This window comes from Rhipicephalus microplus, chromosome X (genome assembly GCF_043290135.1).
Source record: "Rhipicephalus microplus isolate Deutch F79 chromosome X, USDA_Rmic, whole genome shotgun sequence".
In the NCBI taxonomy this organism is placed as follows: Eukaryota; Metazoa; Arthropoda; class Arachnida; order Ixodida; family Ixodidae; genus Rhipicephalus; species Rhipicephalus microplus.
In genome coordinates, this window is record NC_134710.1 from 131,753,700 (window position 1) to 131,771,384 (window position 17,685).

Sequence of the window (17,685 nt, forward strand, 5' to 3'; positions counted from 1 at the left end):
TTTAAAAGGTCTTGAAAACATTTTTAGTTTCAAGGGTTCAATTATGCAACCAAAAAAATTTTTTTTTTGGAGGTTAGATGCAATTCTCCACCTACATCTTCCATTTAAGGAAACGTACCACGAAGTGTTACAAAAGCATTTTAATGGAAGTTACAAGCAATTATTACACATTACAAAAAGTAACCAATACATCAGTATTCATGGACAGCAATGACTTAAATTTTTGTATTTAACGATAAACACACTGCTTGGACAACAGGAGCTGGTGGGCCAAAGTACTTCTCCTCTTGTGCCACAAGTCCATTCGAGCACTCATTACCTTCAGGCTATTCACAAATGAAATCTGAAGTTTGTAACGGTCAGTCCACAAAGGCAGCATGCCACCAACTTATCAGAGCTGGTTATACCACACACATATATAAAAACACCTGTATAGTAGATGTACAGTCCGTAAATAACCACACAGTGATCAATTGAATGTTGTGTCACCTTTTGTTACCTGTAAAAAAAAACGGAGCAGGTGGGAGGTAGTGAGAACACGAGTATTGAAGTACAAAACAATGCATGCACAAATATTTCAAATACGGTAGGCTTTTCTGCACAAGCTATAATTAAGGTAACTTTTCTGTCAACTGTGGTCTAACAGGAAAGAGCTTTGCTACATTTTGACAGATGTGCAGATATGTTGTTAAAGAAAGGGTGCACACAGCATATACTCCTGAGCATTTTTTGACATTGAGGCACAAAAGACTGCTGCCAATTCACATGACTGTTCTGTGAGGTTCAGACAGATGAATTGTCAGTGCAACGCATCAACTGAAAAAATTTATTGCATAGTTAACTCCAGTTTTGTTCAGCCGAGAACAGAGCTGAGTACTCTTATAAGGTTATTACGGCTTTCAAATAACTGAACTGCATGCATTTTTAAAAAAGTTAAGACGATTGGCTTCATTTGAGAGTATACAGGTTTGGCAGCCTTCCCTTTCTGCAATCAAAAGGAAACAACTCGTCAAATGTATCTTACTGCCACTTCATGGCTCGTGAAAGTAAAAAGAAAAAAATTGCATTGCAGCTACCACTTCAAAACATTAGCTGAAATAAAGAGATCCAGTACTTCTTTTCCTTGAGCCCTACACCATGGGACACAATAACGGAGATGTTTGCGCCGCTTTCAAGAAATTTTGATGACTATTGTTGGTATAGCCCCTGAATAACATTACTCAATCTTCCCATTGTATTGTAGCTATTGCTCTAACATTATTCAGCTCTCATTCCAGAGCAGTCATGAAAGTTTAGCTAGTAAATAATCTACCCACTTCGAAGTCAATCACCCGCAGCGGACGTAAGCGGAGTCGTCGAATAAAAAACTACTGCACACCATAGTTGGGAAAATAAACTGCTTCGAGTTTCGGTTAGCAAAATGGGAGTGTGGCGGAGTGCTTGAAGAGTTGAATGTAGCATCAAGGCTTTGGAGTAAAAGGATCTTGCAAAACACGGGCTACGAGCAGTCAGAACAAGATGCTTATTACTGAGTAATCGGGCTTTTACTTTCCGAAGCTTCATATGAACCATGAAGACAATAAAGTGGAAGGGTCTGTTTTTTCTCCCTGTCCATATTATTTAAAACGCACTGAAATTTCAGAACACGAGCGTTTTCCCACACTAGTAAGCCACTGCAGTCTCTGCAGGCGGCACCAAACATAGGTGTGGCCCTGGTTTACAATTATTTACGTAGAGCATGCAACAGCTACACACCGCACAGAACTCTGGATTTTCTGACGGAGCTTTGGCTATCTAAAGCAACAGTATGCATGCAAACTTGAAATAAGCTGCATTCCTTCTCAAGTAAGCTGATGTATTACTCCCGACTTGAGTTTAGTAACTTCCAAGAGCGTCAATACATCGTACTGTGAGTACGTAACTCACTCTGGCCTCCAGGTATTCAATTCTTCTTTCCAGTGACGTTAGCTTTTCGTTTAAGGTAGCAAGCCTTGCCCTACATGACATATCTGCAATAAACGATGCACTCATGTTAAAAAAAAAAAAAAAGAACAACAGTCACTCGCGCAACGCAGAAACAAAACGCGTGCTTACCAAACGATGTAAGAAAATCGACGATCTTCTTTATGCTCCCGCTAATGATTTCAATGTATTCCCTGTTCGCCCAGTCTTGCTGGATTTGCTTTTGTATGGCTTCTCTTTCTAAAACAGACATCGCTGTGTGCAAACAAGCAACGGGCTGCAGTTTGACGGGGCAAGCTTTCGCACAGTTAGCAGATTAGCAGTGAGCACAGTTTAAGTAGTCGACTAGTTTTGGCTTGAAACGGGCTGGCAGGTAGCCTACAAGTTTTAGCGCTAGTGTTTTCAAGATTCTCAAAATATACCACCATTTAGGCTTGTATTTATTATTAATTAGGTTCAATATATTATTTACACAATTTATGTTTGATTTCATGACTTTAATAGTAGTGCCAAACGACGGCTGCTTATGTGCTGTTAGACTCCGCGCTCGCTATTCCTACTTCTTCGCCGTGTGGAACGGTGCGTTCTAGTTTTTGCAATTAGATTAAAACTGTCACAATGCCTCCAAAGAAGAAAGCACCTGAGCCGAGTAAAAAGACCGAAATGAAGAAAAAAGAGAAAGTAATCGAGGTAAGCCGATGACGAAGCTTCTGTATGTTACGCTTCACATGAAGACCATGAACGCCGTGTTCGCCAGACATCCCGGATTGATCCATTAAATTGGTAGTATGTGTAGCGCAATTTACTCATTGCGCTCTCAGTTGTCAAACATTTACTGTAATAGAGAAAATGTTTCGTTCGCATGGTCCTTGGGCGAGCGACAAGCATTGACAATCGTGTGCACATGCGGAGAAAAACCTGCCTCTTCATTTTTTTTTTTTTTCATCAGCCCGTGACGTTACGTGTGATCCCTAAGAAAAATATTGCGCGATGGTATATTTTATAAAAGTGGGCTTTTAGAATATTGCCCTAAGGTCTGATGTTTTATTTGCTGACTGAATCGCTGCTTCTAGTCTTAAATGTTCGCAGCGTTCGAAAACTGCTCTAATAAGTTTAGCATCCGTTTACGATCTACAGCGAGGCAACAAGTTAGTAAGATTGGCCTAATTTTAGAAATACAAATAAGTATGTGAATTTAAGCAATCCGTATATTTAGACAGTCGAGGCGCGCAACTGCTTTCGTTTTTCTGTTGTTTTTTTTTTGTAGCCAGAATACAGTTAAGTTTCCGCTGTACTTGGCATAACTACAATCTGTGACCATGCTTGAACTCGCAGACGGAAGCTTAGAGTGTGTGGCACTTTATGCGACGTTTTATGTTGTCATTCACCGGTGACGTAGGGTTCACTGGGACTGGTTCACGGTCGAGAACAAAGATTGCACTCATAGCTGCTGCCTAAATATTTTTTATAAAATTTTGCCTCCTAACAGTAAATAATTAATACTTACATATCCATATAATTAAAACTTACATATCTATATGATTGAAATTCACATATCTATATAAAACTTACAAACAGTAGTTGGTGGTACCGGGCACGGTTTAATTTTTAAGCGATACTGCCTACCAACTTAGTTTTGGTACAGCAGGCTAGACTGACCTGAAAAAACTAATTTTAGAGATATCTCTGTGCCCTGATATCTCTGATAGTTAGCATTCCAACTATCACACTTCATTTGCTGTTTAGCTGGCACATTGAAGCAATGCTTGGTGCAAGTAACTTACTAGCTTTTATTTTGTTGTGATGTCATACACACACCAATAGTTATGTAATACAAATAATGGTGTGCCCTTAAAGGAGTACTGACATGAGAAATTTTTCTTTGTCAAATGAAAAGCCAAAGGCGCCAAGAGCCTAGCTGGCTTGCAGTGGCACCATTGAAACGGCCATGTTAGAGCACCAACATGGTGGGACATGAACTTTTTGATGTCACGTAGTGTTATCAGCACATCACATGCTGATTCCTTTGTCATTTATGCACAGAGACTGACCTGAAAAAACTAATTTTAGAGATATCTCTGTGCCCTTAGTTAGCATTCCAACTATCACACTTCATTTGCTGTTTAGCTGGCACTTTGAAGCAATGCTTGGTGCAAGTAACTTACTAGCTTTTATTTTGTTGTGATGTCATACACACACCAATAGTTATATAATACAAGTAATGGTGTGCCCCTAAAGGAGTACTGACGTGAGAAATTTTTCTTTGTCAAATGAAAAGCCAAAGGTGCCAAGAGCCTAGCTGGCTTGCAGTGGCACCATTGAAACAGCCATGTTAGAGCACCAACATGGTGGGACATGAACTTTTTGATGTCACGTAGTGTTATCAGCACATCACATGCTGATTCTTTTGTCATTTATGCACAGAGGCCCAATAATACTTCAGTGACATCGTTATCACAATCAAAAAGGTTTATTTACTGTCTCGACAACATCTAAGCTGTCATGTTGTGTGTCGTGACATCATGTGCACCCTGAAAAATTAATTACAACATGTTTTTAATAGTTACTTTTGGTTCCAACTGTACTCTGGCATCATGACAGGGTATGCGCTTACTGTGACATGCTTATCGTCATATGCTTGCACAAGATGTTGTGACATTTCTGTGGCCACTCCTCCCTGTGTCTCTATTGGCTAAGTGCACATGGCCATTTTGTATGTTTTATTACTTGACTTCATCACAACTAGTAATAACGGTGCATAAAGTCCTCAGAATTGGTACTGTACTTAATGCTGTTGTCAGGAGGTGAGCCATGTGAAAATTGACTTTAATGTCTATATTAAATGTCAGCATTTAATGAACTTCACACCTGCTTTGGATCATTTATGTATACAGCATGGTGGGGTTAACTCAGCTTTGAAAATCATTGTCAGTACCCCTTTAAAGAAGATGTACTCTCATATGTTGCTACCAGCAATGACAAGGTGTGTGGGGAAATAAATCTGTCTTTTCTGCTGGTTTTGACATTTCAGTTGTAAAATGTGGGCTGTCTTCAAGCCATGTTAAAGGGACACTAAAGAGAAGAATTATTTTTCGCGTATCAGTAAAGTGAAATTTCACAGTCCCGAAAACACCATTCTTACTGTGAGGCGACACTTGGTAAGCAGAAAAACGCGCAAAGAGAAAATGCAGGTGGAGATGCCACTTTGATATTCTCGCACCAAATATTGTGACGTCATAGATTTTCAAGGATTCTACTGGGTCCTATGTAGTTTCTAATCTGTAAAAATTAAGTACATTGTTATCTGTGGGTGCCATAGATCTGATATACGAAGTTTCAGAAAATTTCATTGAGTCCATGTCGTGAAAATGTGAAACACACATTTTGAAATTTGTTAGCTCAAGCACAGAGATTTTGGTGTGAAATTTAAAAAGGAAACTTCAACTTTGATTTTCTCCGCTAACAATGAACTTATGAGAGTGAAAGTTGAGTTCTCAGAATACAGTATATCAGTCAAGACCAAGTCATTGTTTCACTTTAGTTTCCCTTTAACACCTATCTGCTGTTGTACTCATTTGTTCTAATTTGCAACTGTAATCTTTCATGCACTCTCTGATGCTTATATATGTCATAACTTATTCTTTCTGTATTCACGTCTGTTGATTTTATATAGACTGTTTACTGCTCTGAGCCACTTTATGTGATTTTTTGGCATTAGTGGTGCTTAGAATTAGAAGTATAGGACTGTAGTGTTATACAAGCTGTTCCTTGCAGGGTTTCTCTGGCAGGGGTACTATAAAGAAAAGTTTCATAACGTCACATTTATGACGTGAGTGGAAAGTATGTAAAGATATGAACTGTCAAAAGGAAGCATAACAGCTCATTGCATGCATGGTTAAGCTCTCCCTATGTAGGGAAGAATTTTGTTGTCAATTAGACCTTTCATCTTTTCGTGGCAGCTTTCATAGCAGCATTTTCAGTTTATTCATGCTTCCATTGTCTTTTTTACTTTACTTGAAAAACGGCAGCACACACTTTTTTCTTCACTGCTTGGTGTGAGTGGGGGAGATTTCATTTTTTGCCCATAGAAGCAACTAGTTTTTAGCAAAAAATTTATGCCTGATAAAGAGAGTGTCACATCGCACACATCATGCTCTTGCTTCTCTCTTGCAGGACAAAACATTCGGCCTCAAAAACAAGAAGGGAGCAAAAACGCAGAAATTTATCCAGCAAGTTCAGCACCAAGTGAAGTTTGGCAATCAGCCTGTGAAAAAGGTATTGTAGCAACAGTGCTGTACATTCTGGCTTTGCAATGCATTTAATTTATTTTGGATATTTTTAGTTTCTTTATTGCTCAAGTTTGTGCATTCATACTGCAGACCAGGGGCTAAATTTGCCACACACTGGAGCGACCGAGTTTGGCATGTTGAATTCTGAAGTTTTATTTGTCTTGTTCAGTTGGCATTTTCTAATAAGGAAAGGCTTCTGATAAAGGGAGTGATAAAATTTTTTTGTGTCATTTCATTTTAGATTCCTTGCTCGCCAGTGTGCAATTTGGTTTTTTTAGGTTGAAACAGATGAACTGAACGTATGTTTCCTGAAGAATTAGATATAGTAGAGTGCTACACAGCTAGGCAAGCTGGAAGTGATGCTGAATTGCAATTTTCGATTCCCAACCATGGTGGTCACATTATTGTGAACAAAGAAAAAAAACATAGATAGCTACCTAACATTGCTGGAAAACTTCCAACTGGCTGGTCATCCACCACAACTCTTATAGACTGAGTGCAGCTTTGGGACATTGGAATTAGTCAGTTTTCTATGGGCATATGAAGTAACCATTAGAATTGCACAGAAACATCTAGTCATAGTGTTAGGTCTCGTCTGAATAAAATATTAGTAGATATTGAGGCAAAAGCATTAACATGTCTTCTGCAGTGATTTCTATGTCTGGACAGGTGAAATTATTAGGGCAGGTATATTCAAGACTTTACTTTCTGTAGGTGGAAGCACAAGCAAAAACTGAGAAGAAGAAAGCAGAAGCAGAAGACTTGAACCAGCTGCTTTTCAGGCCTGTTCAAAAGGTAGAGAAAGGTATGCTTTTTTTTTGGCCAAAATTTGTTCTCCAGAATATGACATCCTTATGGTGTGCACTTCAAGAGCTTCCTATACAGCAAAAGTGGCTTATAAATTGTGCGTTTTAGAGCTGATTTCCCAACGGCTCAGATATGATCAAGTGAGAAGTGGCATGCTTACAGTTTTGTTGCACTGTTGTTCTAGAAGCATTTCTGGACACGCAAAACTAAGAGTGAATTGATGCTTGGGGCTTGCATAATTTATCAAGTTGACAGAAGATGCACATGTATAAATTTGAAATGAAAGGAAATAACGTAGAGTACTGATAATATCTGGACATTATTATATACTAACTCCATTGAGTAAATGTTCATTACTTGACTCGTCTTGTTGCTATAGTTTATTTGAAGTAAATTCTCTTGCCATGACCATTCTATTTACAGGCGCTGATCCAAAGTCTGTGCTGTGTGCATTTTTTAAGCAAGGAACTTGTGGGAAAGGTGATAAATGCAAATTTTCTCATGACCTTGCTATTGAGAGGAAAGCAGAAAAGAGAGACATCTATACTGATGTCAGAGACCAAGGTATGTTCAGCCATTGCCCGCTGTTTTTTTGTCTTATCAAATTTGTAAGTTAAAGTTTCGGAGGTGGTGTTATGTAGCAGTCAGAATTGTATCTTTTCTAACTTTTGTGCAATTCTTCAATTTCTTGAAGAGGCAGTTTTACTCTGCTGAGGGGGAAGAAATAACAACAACAACATCATCATTATACACGTCACAATATCCTATTTTTTTCTTCGCTAGTGCGTTTATGGCTTCTCATGCTCGGTAGTATCATTTCAGTGCCCATGGCAGCATCAATTCGAAGTGATATATTTCGAGTAGCCTTTTGTAAATTGACGTGTGTTAGATGTCGTATTGGCGGTGTTTTCGTCATAAAACTGAAAAAAAATAATGTAAAAATAAATATAAAAAATAAATAAGCTGTGCTTTACTTAGATCTGTCTGAGAATGGACTGTGTACACGAATATGTATTAGCTTCTCCGTAATATGTGCTATGTTTCATGTAGGGGCAACTCATGCTACAGTTATTTGGAAACCACAGAAACTGTGTCTCTGTGCGGTGCACCGATTGATAGTGCTCTGAGAGTACACAGGCAGTGTATCGAAGAAGTGTATCCAATAGTCATATGCATACTCTGTGATGATTGTATCTAAATTTGTGATGATCAGCACTGTGTCAGTTTTAGCCATATCTTCATGCAGCTGTCATATATTGAAGGTGTAAGGCTGCTGAAAGCATGTGGTAACAAACAAGAGCTCTTTCCATGGTGGATGGATCAGACATAGCGATGCGAAGTAACTCGGCATCGCTTCGTCTAATCCATCTACAAGTATGGTCTGTTAGCTCTTTGAAGTTGCGCCATTGCTAAGTGTAGTTTTTGGTATGAATCCTTCCTCTTGTGATATATTGAACTTAGATATACTGACTTTTCAAGTAATGTAGAATTTTTTTTCAAAATTATTGGTATTTCTAGTATTTTTATTTGTCACATTGTACTAAACCCTCACTGTCCTATTCATGCACAAATAATCAGGCTCTTGTAGGCAGCACATAGTGGTGTTCATACTACCGAACTAAAGAGCAACATGTAGGATGTCTTAGAGAGGAAACAACAAGTTGGGTACTGAATGTTGGGTACTGAATGAACTAACCTGTACAGCTGTTAACAGCAGTTGTAATCAAATCTGTTGCACTTGGTCGTGTACAGACTTCATGCAGAAGTAAAATGTTATTGACTCGTAAGGAGGTTTGTTAATCTTACAGGCCCTTGCATACAACCTCAGCTTGTTCATTGAAAATTTTTAAGGCTACTTTTGAATACCTTGATATGCATTTCAGACACCATGGACAACTGGGATGAAGCCAAGCTTGCAGAAGTTGTAGAAAAGAAGCATGGAGAAGCTGAAAGGCGGATGCCAAAAACAGACATTGTATGTATGTGCAAACTAAATTATAAAAGCCGCTGTTTCTCTATAACTAGGGGTTTGCATAAGAGCGGACTGCCATCTCTAAAGACTGTGTTGTGGACTTAAAAAAAAATAGAAAAAAAAGGAGGGCTTACTTTGGAATCGCTTGCCCCGCCGTGGTGGTCTAGTGGCTAAGGTACTCGGCTGCTGACCCGCAGGTCGTGGGTTCGAATCCCGGCTGCGGCGGCTGCATTTCCGATGGAGGCGGAAATGTTGTAGGCCCGTGTGCTCAGATTTGGGTGCACGTTAAAGAACCCCAGGTGGTCTAAATTTCCGGAGCCCTCCACTACGGCGTCTCTCATAATCAAATAGTGGTTTTGGGACGTTAAACCCCACAAATCAATTATTACTTTGCAATCGCATTTTTGATGCACTGGGCATTGGGGATATATTGATAAGCCCGCAGTCAGCTTAAATTGATGAAACTTTATAATTATCTTCATTATTCACCTTGTTATAGCAGGGTTTTGGTGAGCTAGTGATGAAGCCATGTCCATTTACTAGGAATCGTCCGGCTAAAACAACATTGAAGATATCCACCGAATTCGTAAACTGCATTAGTGTGCAGTGTAGTATTGGCAGAAAAATGACTTGGTAGACTCTTTAGGAAATGTAATGATATAAAGGACTTCCGCTTTCTCTCTGTTGCCATAATTTTTGAGATGAGATGCCTTGAAATGGGTGAGCCTCATTAGTCCTTGTAAGTGCTTTTCTTCTCTCTCCCCTTGAAGGTACCTTAAATGGCAACAATTATTAATCTTCCCAATTGCATTGTGTCTTTGTGTCAGTTATTTAAACTATAATTAAACATTCTTACTCATGGTGCACCTCAGCACTAAAATTTATAAGGTGTTTATGTTAAAGTCTAACGCTATAAGTGCGAAGGTTAGGTTAGGTTGAGTTATGTTAGTTTAAGCTAGGTAGCATCGTGAAACCACCGAAAACGACGTCATCTAACGAGATAGCTTTGTTTTGTTGCGAGTAGGAAACTGCGATATGTGAAATATAGCACACAAAACGGCGTGAACTAGCCAGATACTGCGTCTTGTACCGTTACAAGTGCGAAACAACTATATTGTGATATTCTCGTGAAAGCGCATGCAAGCATAGTGAAACCTTAAAGAACGATGTCATTTAGCGAGATACAGCGTTCTGTACTGTACTAAGTTGGTGAAAAACTGTGAGGTCATGCAAATATCGTAAATGGGAACGAAACAGTGTTACCGAGCGTTTTGTAGATACAAGTGTGAAGGTTAGGTTAGGTTAAGTTATGAAGCGTCATAAAACCGCATTAAACAATGTCAGCTAATGAGATGCAGTGTTTTTCACCATTACAAGTCGGAAACTGCGATATCTAATGTGAAAGCGCATGAAAGAGTCGTAATGTTGCAGAAAGCATTGTAAAAGCGAGTAAAACGTTTTCTAACGCTAGAAGTGCGAAGGTTAGGTTAGGTTGAGTTATGTTAGTTTAAGCTAGGTAGCGTCGGGAAACCACCGAAAACGACGTCATCTAACGAGATAGTGTTCATACTGTCTGTTTCACACTATTTTGGTCTGTCTTCTTTTTTTTGTACAGTATTTTAGCAAGTATTTTTTTAAGTAATTTGTTTGTGACCTGCTCTATATGAACTACTGCAACCTTTTGTATGATATTTGAATATTGGAAATAGCAGTTCATCATAGTGTTGAAATTGTTACATTTAATTGAGGGGTATCTGTAAAATTGTGTCATCACTAGGTCATTGCACGGATCCTAACTAGAAGAAATCTTTGGCGTAATCTGAATCAACATACAGAAAATTTCTTGGCTTTGTCAATATACCTACTTGACTTTCGATTGCTCCTGCCTTCTCTGGCATCTGTTTTGTTAGGCCAGCAGAGTTTCAATGCTTTCTTTCAATCTCAAATAAAATGTGAGCAACAAGTAAAATGTGCCTTCTGACATTTTATTTGTAATCAATTCTACTACCTTTATATATTTTGGTAACAAATCAGTGTGTCAGTCTTTCTTTTCATAGCATTTACATTGTGTGACCCCTAGTTTTTTATTATCCCAGTTTTATGTTACCATTCATGTTAGGCCCTGAGGTTTGTATTCCAGAATGCAGATATTAATAGTACTTGGATGTATCCTCGAGTTGCCCTCAGCTCGCTTTTAGTCTTGACATTTTATTTTCGTTGAGGTCCCTGTGGTTATTCAGTTGAGATAGATACATGTACTTTATGCTGTCTATTGATGATAAACTTCTTTTTCTTCACAAGTATAGTTAGTGGCTATTTATGATCAGTCATGCAGAGAACATTCGATTGCAGTTGAGTTTGACTGAATTTCTCTGTCGCGATCAGCTTCTTTGCATCAAATGCAAAAGGGAGCAAATTGCGTCATTGAAATTTCAGCATTGTTGGGCTGTCATAATCTAAAGTGCCTCCCATCTTTGAACCCACCCTTAGCCTTTGCATGTTTTTTTATGTTGTTGTTGTCTTTGTTGTTAGTCATTTCCAGCTTGTTTAGTTAAACATTATGTTTGTGTTCTGTGTGTTCTTGTTGCTTGTCGATTGATGTTCAAAAATGTTAATTTTTGAAGGCTATAAAAGGTCAAAAGAGTCGGGCCTAGCGCTGCATGTGGTTATCATGTCTGACACTTTACATATAGAGGCCTCTAATTCGGTATAGACTTGTGCATAGGTAAGGTGTCAGATGAACTAAATAACAGCCTGGTTTGTACTAACAGGTGTACAAACACTGTGCAACCTGCTACAGCATTGATATTTGATATCCTATATTGCAGATTTGCAAGCACTTTTTGGATGCTCTGGAGCAGAACAAGTACGGGTGGTTCTGGGAATGTCCGAATGGTGGACAGAAGTGCCACTACCGCCATGCCGTGCCCCCTGGATTTGTGTTGAAGAAGAATAAGAAAAACATTGATGAGGCTAAGGCAGAAGACACGTTGACAATAGAAGACCTCATTGAAACAGAGGTGGGTGGGCACTTGGCACTAGTCATCATTATGAAATGCATTTTCGTTTCTGAAGTTGGCTGTGTCTGTACTCGTCAATTGAAATGGGCAATTTAGGGGTTAATGCACATATCTTTATATCAACCACATTGAGTTCAAGTAGTATTGGTGTAATTTTGACTCAAACATTCGCATCAAATCTAGCCTTACCTTTAGTAGCCAGTTTTGCAGCAGCACGACTCAATAATCTAAAAAAATTGCACATGCCAGTCGTTACACTGAAAGTCCTGATATTGCTTTCAATCCATTAGGGCCTTTTTAGAAGCATAATACAGTAAAACCTCGTTAAATTGAACTCGGTTATTTTGAAATTCCACTCAAGTCTAAGCATTTCCATAGTCCCATATTCTCCAATTTAAGTTTGAGCGAATAATTTGAAGCAGCGGTCAGCACCAGTTCGGTTAGTTTGCAAACTTTGGGTGCAGTGTGCCCATTCCCGATCTCGATTTTGCTGTAAAACCGCCGGAACGACAGCCCTTAAGAGCCACTAGGCAAAATATACTGTAGCAATACTAATGAGTGGCAGCTGAAGCACGCCAGCCTTGATATTTTAGCTCGAAAAATAAAATTGTATATAAAAAAAAGGTCGCGTGATCAACTAAAATGTGTTCCCGCGGGAAACAAGACGTGCTTCACTGCAACACAGTAGTGACGCGCGGGCAGCATGTTGCATGCTTCTCACAACGTTCGCGCGTCATGATTTACCCACTCTTTCAGAGAATATAAAGAAATTAAGTTTGGTGGAACTTGCAATGTATACGAACCTCCGAGTGCCAGTTGCCCCAGCAATTTTTGCACTTACACTGCTGGCGGAGTTCATGCCTGCAATGCCTACTTCGAAAACTCTGTTCGAAAGCTCTAATGATCATGTTTTCCAGCCAAGACACATCGCAAATTTCATCACACTCTTTATTATTGAATTGTTTATTGTACTAAAATGGGCGAATGGTCGCATCATGACGCACTGACGCAGTGAAGAGCAGGTGACAGGATGCCCGTGTGTCACTACTGTATTGCAGTGAAGATGTCTTGTTTTTTGCAGGCATACATTACAATTGATCATGGCGTTTTGTTTTTTTTTTTTGTTTTTTTTTTGCGGTGGTAGCAGTGAAATTTGGCATTTTCAATTGTTTGCGGTGAAATTGTGACCTCATATTGCTGGAAAACATAACCCTTGGAGCTGCACACTAGTCGGCACAGCAAACGACCAGCCCTGATTACTTTTAATGATTTCAAGTTTTTGCATCCCACTTTTTGTATGTTCTGTTAATTCAAAAACCCATTTATTTTGAAGATTTCTCACAGTCTCAGTGACTTCAAATTAACAAGGTTTTACTGTATTTTGAAACAAAACATTCTTTATTAATGAGATTTGTAAATCAAAAAGTGTGCTGCATTTTGCTGCTCTACATGTGTGACTGTCGTTCGAAGCAGTGTGCAATATTCCTCACTGTGATATCATACCAGAGTGCATAAGCCACATTTTTTTGTCATTGCTGAATTTAGTCATTGAAACAACAAAGTATAAGAAGTTAAATATCACTAAGAGCTCTGTGAGAATATTTCCCAGCATTATCTCATATTTGATTTTAGTCAGACCAATTTGAAATTCATTGATATTACCGGATTTACTCGCATAATCCTAGCACTTTTTTTGCCGGAAAACCGATGAAAAGTTGGGGGGTGCGAGAATTACGCGGGGAAAACTTTCTACGAAAACGTACAGAGCGAAAAAGAAAACGAAGTGGCCGCAAATCGGGATTCTCACATCAACAACTAACAGCAAGCTTTAAGAAGTACTAATTAAAGCTTACCTCAACAATAAAAGCAGAGGTTCAACACAAGACAAGATTGAATTGAGACACAAAAAGTGGAAGCAAATAGTCGAGAATTAGAATACCATACGCAAAGCTTGCGGACGTAGCGGTAGCATTCGTCGCTCAACAGGAGCCCTCAAAAGGTAAGCGTGGGACGTCAGTATTGGGCTGATGGCTATTTAACAGAATTGTCCGCAGTTTTCTTCTTAAGAAATAAAGTTTACCATCAATCCCAGTTTTAGGCACTCAGCAGGCCCAACGCGTCTTGGTGGCTTTCGGCAGCCATCACCAGTAGCGAACACAAAACTTGTAGACTCCGAAGGGCCTACTGGCGGCCCTGTTGCCGTTCTTTAGTGCATTATCTATCACTTGCAACTTGAAAGCAGCCGTACAGCTTCAGTATCACCTCATAACTTGACAAGGTTAGCGACGCAACATACAAAACACGCCGCAACGCGCACTGGCCCCTTCGGCTTGGCTTGAGTTGAATGGAATCTCGGTGCAATTGTACGCTTCATGCTTAAGAGATGGCGCCAGATGACGTGCGCTATCATCATCAGTGGCTGGAAAGAGCAGACGACATTATTGCAGCAGTTTTCGGGGGTGTGATAATTACTCGAGGAAAAAAAGAAATCGTATTTTTGTTGGGCGATGTGGGGGGTGCGAGAATTGTGCGAGTGCGAGGATTACGCGAGTAAATACTGTAGTACATATATTGGAATAGTGTGTAAAATTGTTTTATTCAATATAAAAAAAGAACAGCTCCACCTTGATGTTATTGATACAGTGACATCACATATGGTCTATGTATGAGCATGTTTTAGTTTGTTGCCGTGATGTGATTCTTATTAACATTTGCACAAAGCCATACAGAAACCACACAGTGCAGTGGACACATTATATGTGCCACAACTACCCCAATGAGTGTTACGTGACTTCAGAATATTGATAGTAACGACAAATAATGGCTTAAATTTTGTTCATTGAATTTGGATACTTTATTAAACATTGTTTGAATGTTAATACAAAATTTATGAGAATATATTTTAAGCCCCTACAGCAAGAACGATTGCTTGTGAAATTAGTCTCATCACCTACAGCCCTTGGAAGTGTTAACTGGGGACGTTGTAATGAAAACTATTTTTGTTATTTACAGAGATAAAGTGATGAAATTTCGCATGCAGCTGTCACTTGTTGTGCTGATATCATAACTGAAATCAGTTTTGAGGTGTCTAATGCAGTTTTTGGGTTACAACACTTGATAGACTCTCATTGAAATCCCAAGATTAATTAATTAATTAATTAGACCCGAGTTTGTCAGAATTTTTGTTTACATAAGAATATTCACAAGGGCCTATTTTGTGCTGTAATGCTATTGGTTTATTTTTTAATCTTCAAGTAAGCTCCCAAGAAAATTTTTGAAATGTTTTGGGCATTGTCTTATAACAACGTTTACAAAAAGTCAATTACAGAAATCTGTATGACGTGCACGCTATTATGGGCAGCATTACGGCACTCATCATTGTCTCAGGATCTAAATGCAGAAAGCAGAATGGCTATATCTTCGTTTGTTGTCGCAGGGATAACTGACAGCAACTGTTCAAAAAATGAAAGCTGAGAAAATGGAGCTCAAGGAAATTGGAGCTATTAGCTAACAAAAGAAAACTCGGTAGGGAACTGGCTTTATTTTTCATTGGAGAGATGCACTTTTGTAGCTATTTAGTTAGATCTCCGATGTGTCATCTTTACAATGATGCCAATATCGTGGCACTACGTGTAGATTTGCATTTCGAAAGCCCAATTTTGTCATAGCTTTTGACGACAGCTCACCAGTAAAATGCTTTTTGTCAACTTCTACCACTTATTTTGGTCTAATATGTTACCATGATATAAAACTTGGTCTCAGGATTGCAGAAAAAAAATTAACTCTTTCGTTACCATGCGAAAATAGTTCATATGTCTCGGGAAGATCGTTTTTGCCGGTTTAAAAAGTACTCCAGCACGCATTGCAGCATACTAAACTTTGCACAATGAAATGCACTTTGCAAAAATATATGTTGTAGAACAACAAAAATATTTTAGTATGAAGAAAAATGTGAAAAGTGTATAATTTTAGGTCACCAGCTGGTAAACAGCGGAATAAAAAACACTATATATGCAAAAATATTCATAACAAAGAAAATTCAGAATGTACATTTTGTGAATGAATGACCCAGGAACATTATAAAAAATAATGAATGTTGTACAAAATGTTTCTCTTTACATAGACTAATAAAATCAGAACTGTGGTGCTGCTTTGTTGCTTGTGCCATGTGGTGAAGCATTGCATGGTTTTTCGTGAGACGCAAGTGTACTCGTACACTTTCCTTAGTAAATTTTTGTTGTCGTGTAATATGAGACTGCAGAGGTTGCCCCGCCGTGGGGGTCTAGTGGCTAAGGTACTTGGCTGCTGACCCGCAGGTTGCGTGATCGAATCCCGGCTGCGGTGGCTGCAGTTCCGATGGAGGCGGAAATGTTGTAAGCCTGTGTGCTCAGATTTGGGTGCACGTTAAAAAACCCCAGGTGGTCTATATTTCCGGAGCCCTCCACTACGGCGTCTCTCATAATCATATGGTGGTTTTGGGTCATTAAACCTCACATATCAATCTATCAATCAAGAGACTGCAGATATTCCAATATAGGATTTATGCCAGTGATGTGAATAATCCCTGTATAACAGATGTCTAATGAACTTCACTATTTCGTCTAGTGTCACCTCTATCTATGAGCCACCTCAGTCTGTATAGATTGGCATTTTAATATATGCATCTAAGCATATTTATTTGCATTTTCTGCACTTCATATTGCACATTATATTTAAAAAAAAATATCGCGCGCAGTTCTGAAAGGTTTCGTGTTGCTCCATAGTAAGCGCCATGATGTGCTCTGGTGGCCTTCTTGTCTATGCGGCCGGCGCCAGCACACCGTGCCCCAGTGACGTTTGGACCTCACACGTAACTATAGTAGCTATAAGATTATGCACAAAGGTCGTCAGCAACACACTTGCGGCAGAGATGACAACTTGAGGTCGTAATCAAAACAAACCCATGAACAGCTGCGGAAAACAAACCCATGAACAGCTGCGAATGTCTCAGGCTGATGCAAAACATCATCACCATAAAGCTGAGGTGTTGTCTCCCCTGTACTCTAACCTCGTCCTCACTCAATTCAGGTGCGGTTGCAACACGGTTTTGAGCGGCGTGTGTTTTTTGCAGTGCAGGTGCGCACCCATACGCGCGTGACGACGACGTCATAAGAGTGACTACACTAGATGCAACCCTGTGTCTGATATATCAATGCAAGCAAACTGTTACAAGCTGCTACTCTAGCGTCGCCAGCGCGAAGTCGGCGACGGGAATGACAGCAGGTCGGTTCGTTCCGTACGCAAGCAGAGACAGTGAAGAGATCAGAGACGTGAGAAAACAAAACAACTTTACTCTAGTGATATTGCAGCACACGGGATCTAATACAACACTTCAATACAACTAACAAAATACATCGACACTTGATACAACTAAAGAAATATACAACAGAAACACTAAATCAGCTTACGAGAGAGAACTATTACAAACTACACAACTAACACAACAGAACGACGGAGGAGAAAGTTCGAAGATATAAACAGGTGAAGGCATACGTGTGATGACCGGCAGCGTTGTGTCCCCGACGATCGGATGCGAGAAGTCGAAGAGAGTTCTGGCACGACTGCGATGTCGGCGGTGTTGCAACGCTGGTGGTTC

The 17,685-nt window shown here is 39.4% G+C and overlaps 2 protein-coding genes across 2 annotated transcripts in view; one reads left to right on the plus strand and one right to left on the minus strand.

The window, feature by feature from the left end:
- Nucleotides 1-125: 125 nt before the first annotated feature.
- Nucleotides 126-2,303, minus strand: LOC119176471 (protein BRICK1). The gene is made up of 3 exons (XM_075877729.1): nt 2,095-2,303; nt 1,927-2,009; nt 126-499 (listed from the first exon to the last, which is right to left on the minus strand). The coding sequence occupies exons 1-3, from the start codon at nt 2,213-2,215 to the stop codon at nt 470-472; spliced, it is 234 nt and encodes a 77-aa protein (XP_075733844.1). The 5' UTR covers nt 2,216-2,303; the 3' UTR covers nt 126-469.
- Nucleotides 2,304-2,488: 185 nt separating this feature from the next.
- LOC119176470 (zinc finger CCCH domain-containing protein 15) overlaps nt 2,489-17,685 on the plus strand; it is a 39,671-nt gene continuing 24,474 nt past the window's right edge. Inside the window, exons 1-6 of the mRNA XM_037427766.1 lie at nt 2,489-2,652; nt 6,136-6,237; nt 6,966-7,056; nt 7,482-7,622; nt 8,942-9,033; nt 11,859-12,050. Of these exons, the coding sequence (XP_037283663.1) occupies nt 2,581-2,652; nt 6,136-6,237; nt 6,966-7,056; nt 7,482-7,622; nt 8,942-9,033; nt 11,859-12,050 (690 nt within the window). The 5' untranslated portion in view covers nt 2,489-2,580. The remainder of the gene's footprint in view (nt 2,653-6,135; nt 6,238-6,965; nt 7,057-7,481; nt 7,623-8,941; nt 9,034-11,858; nt 12,051-17,685) is intronic.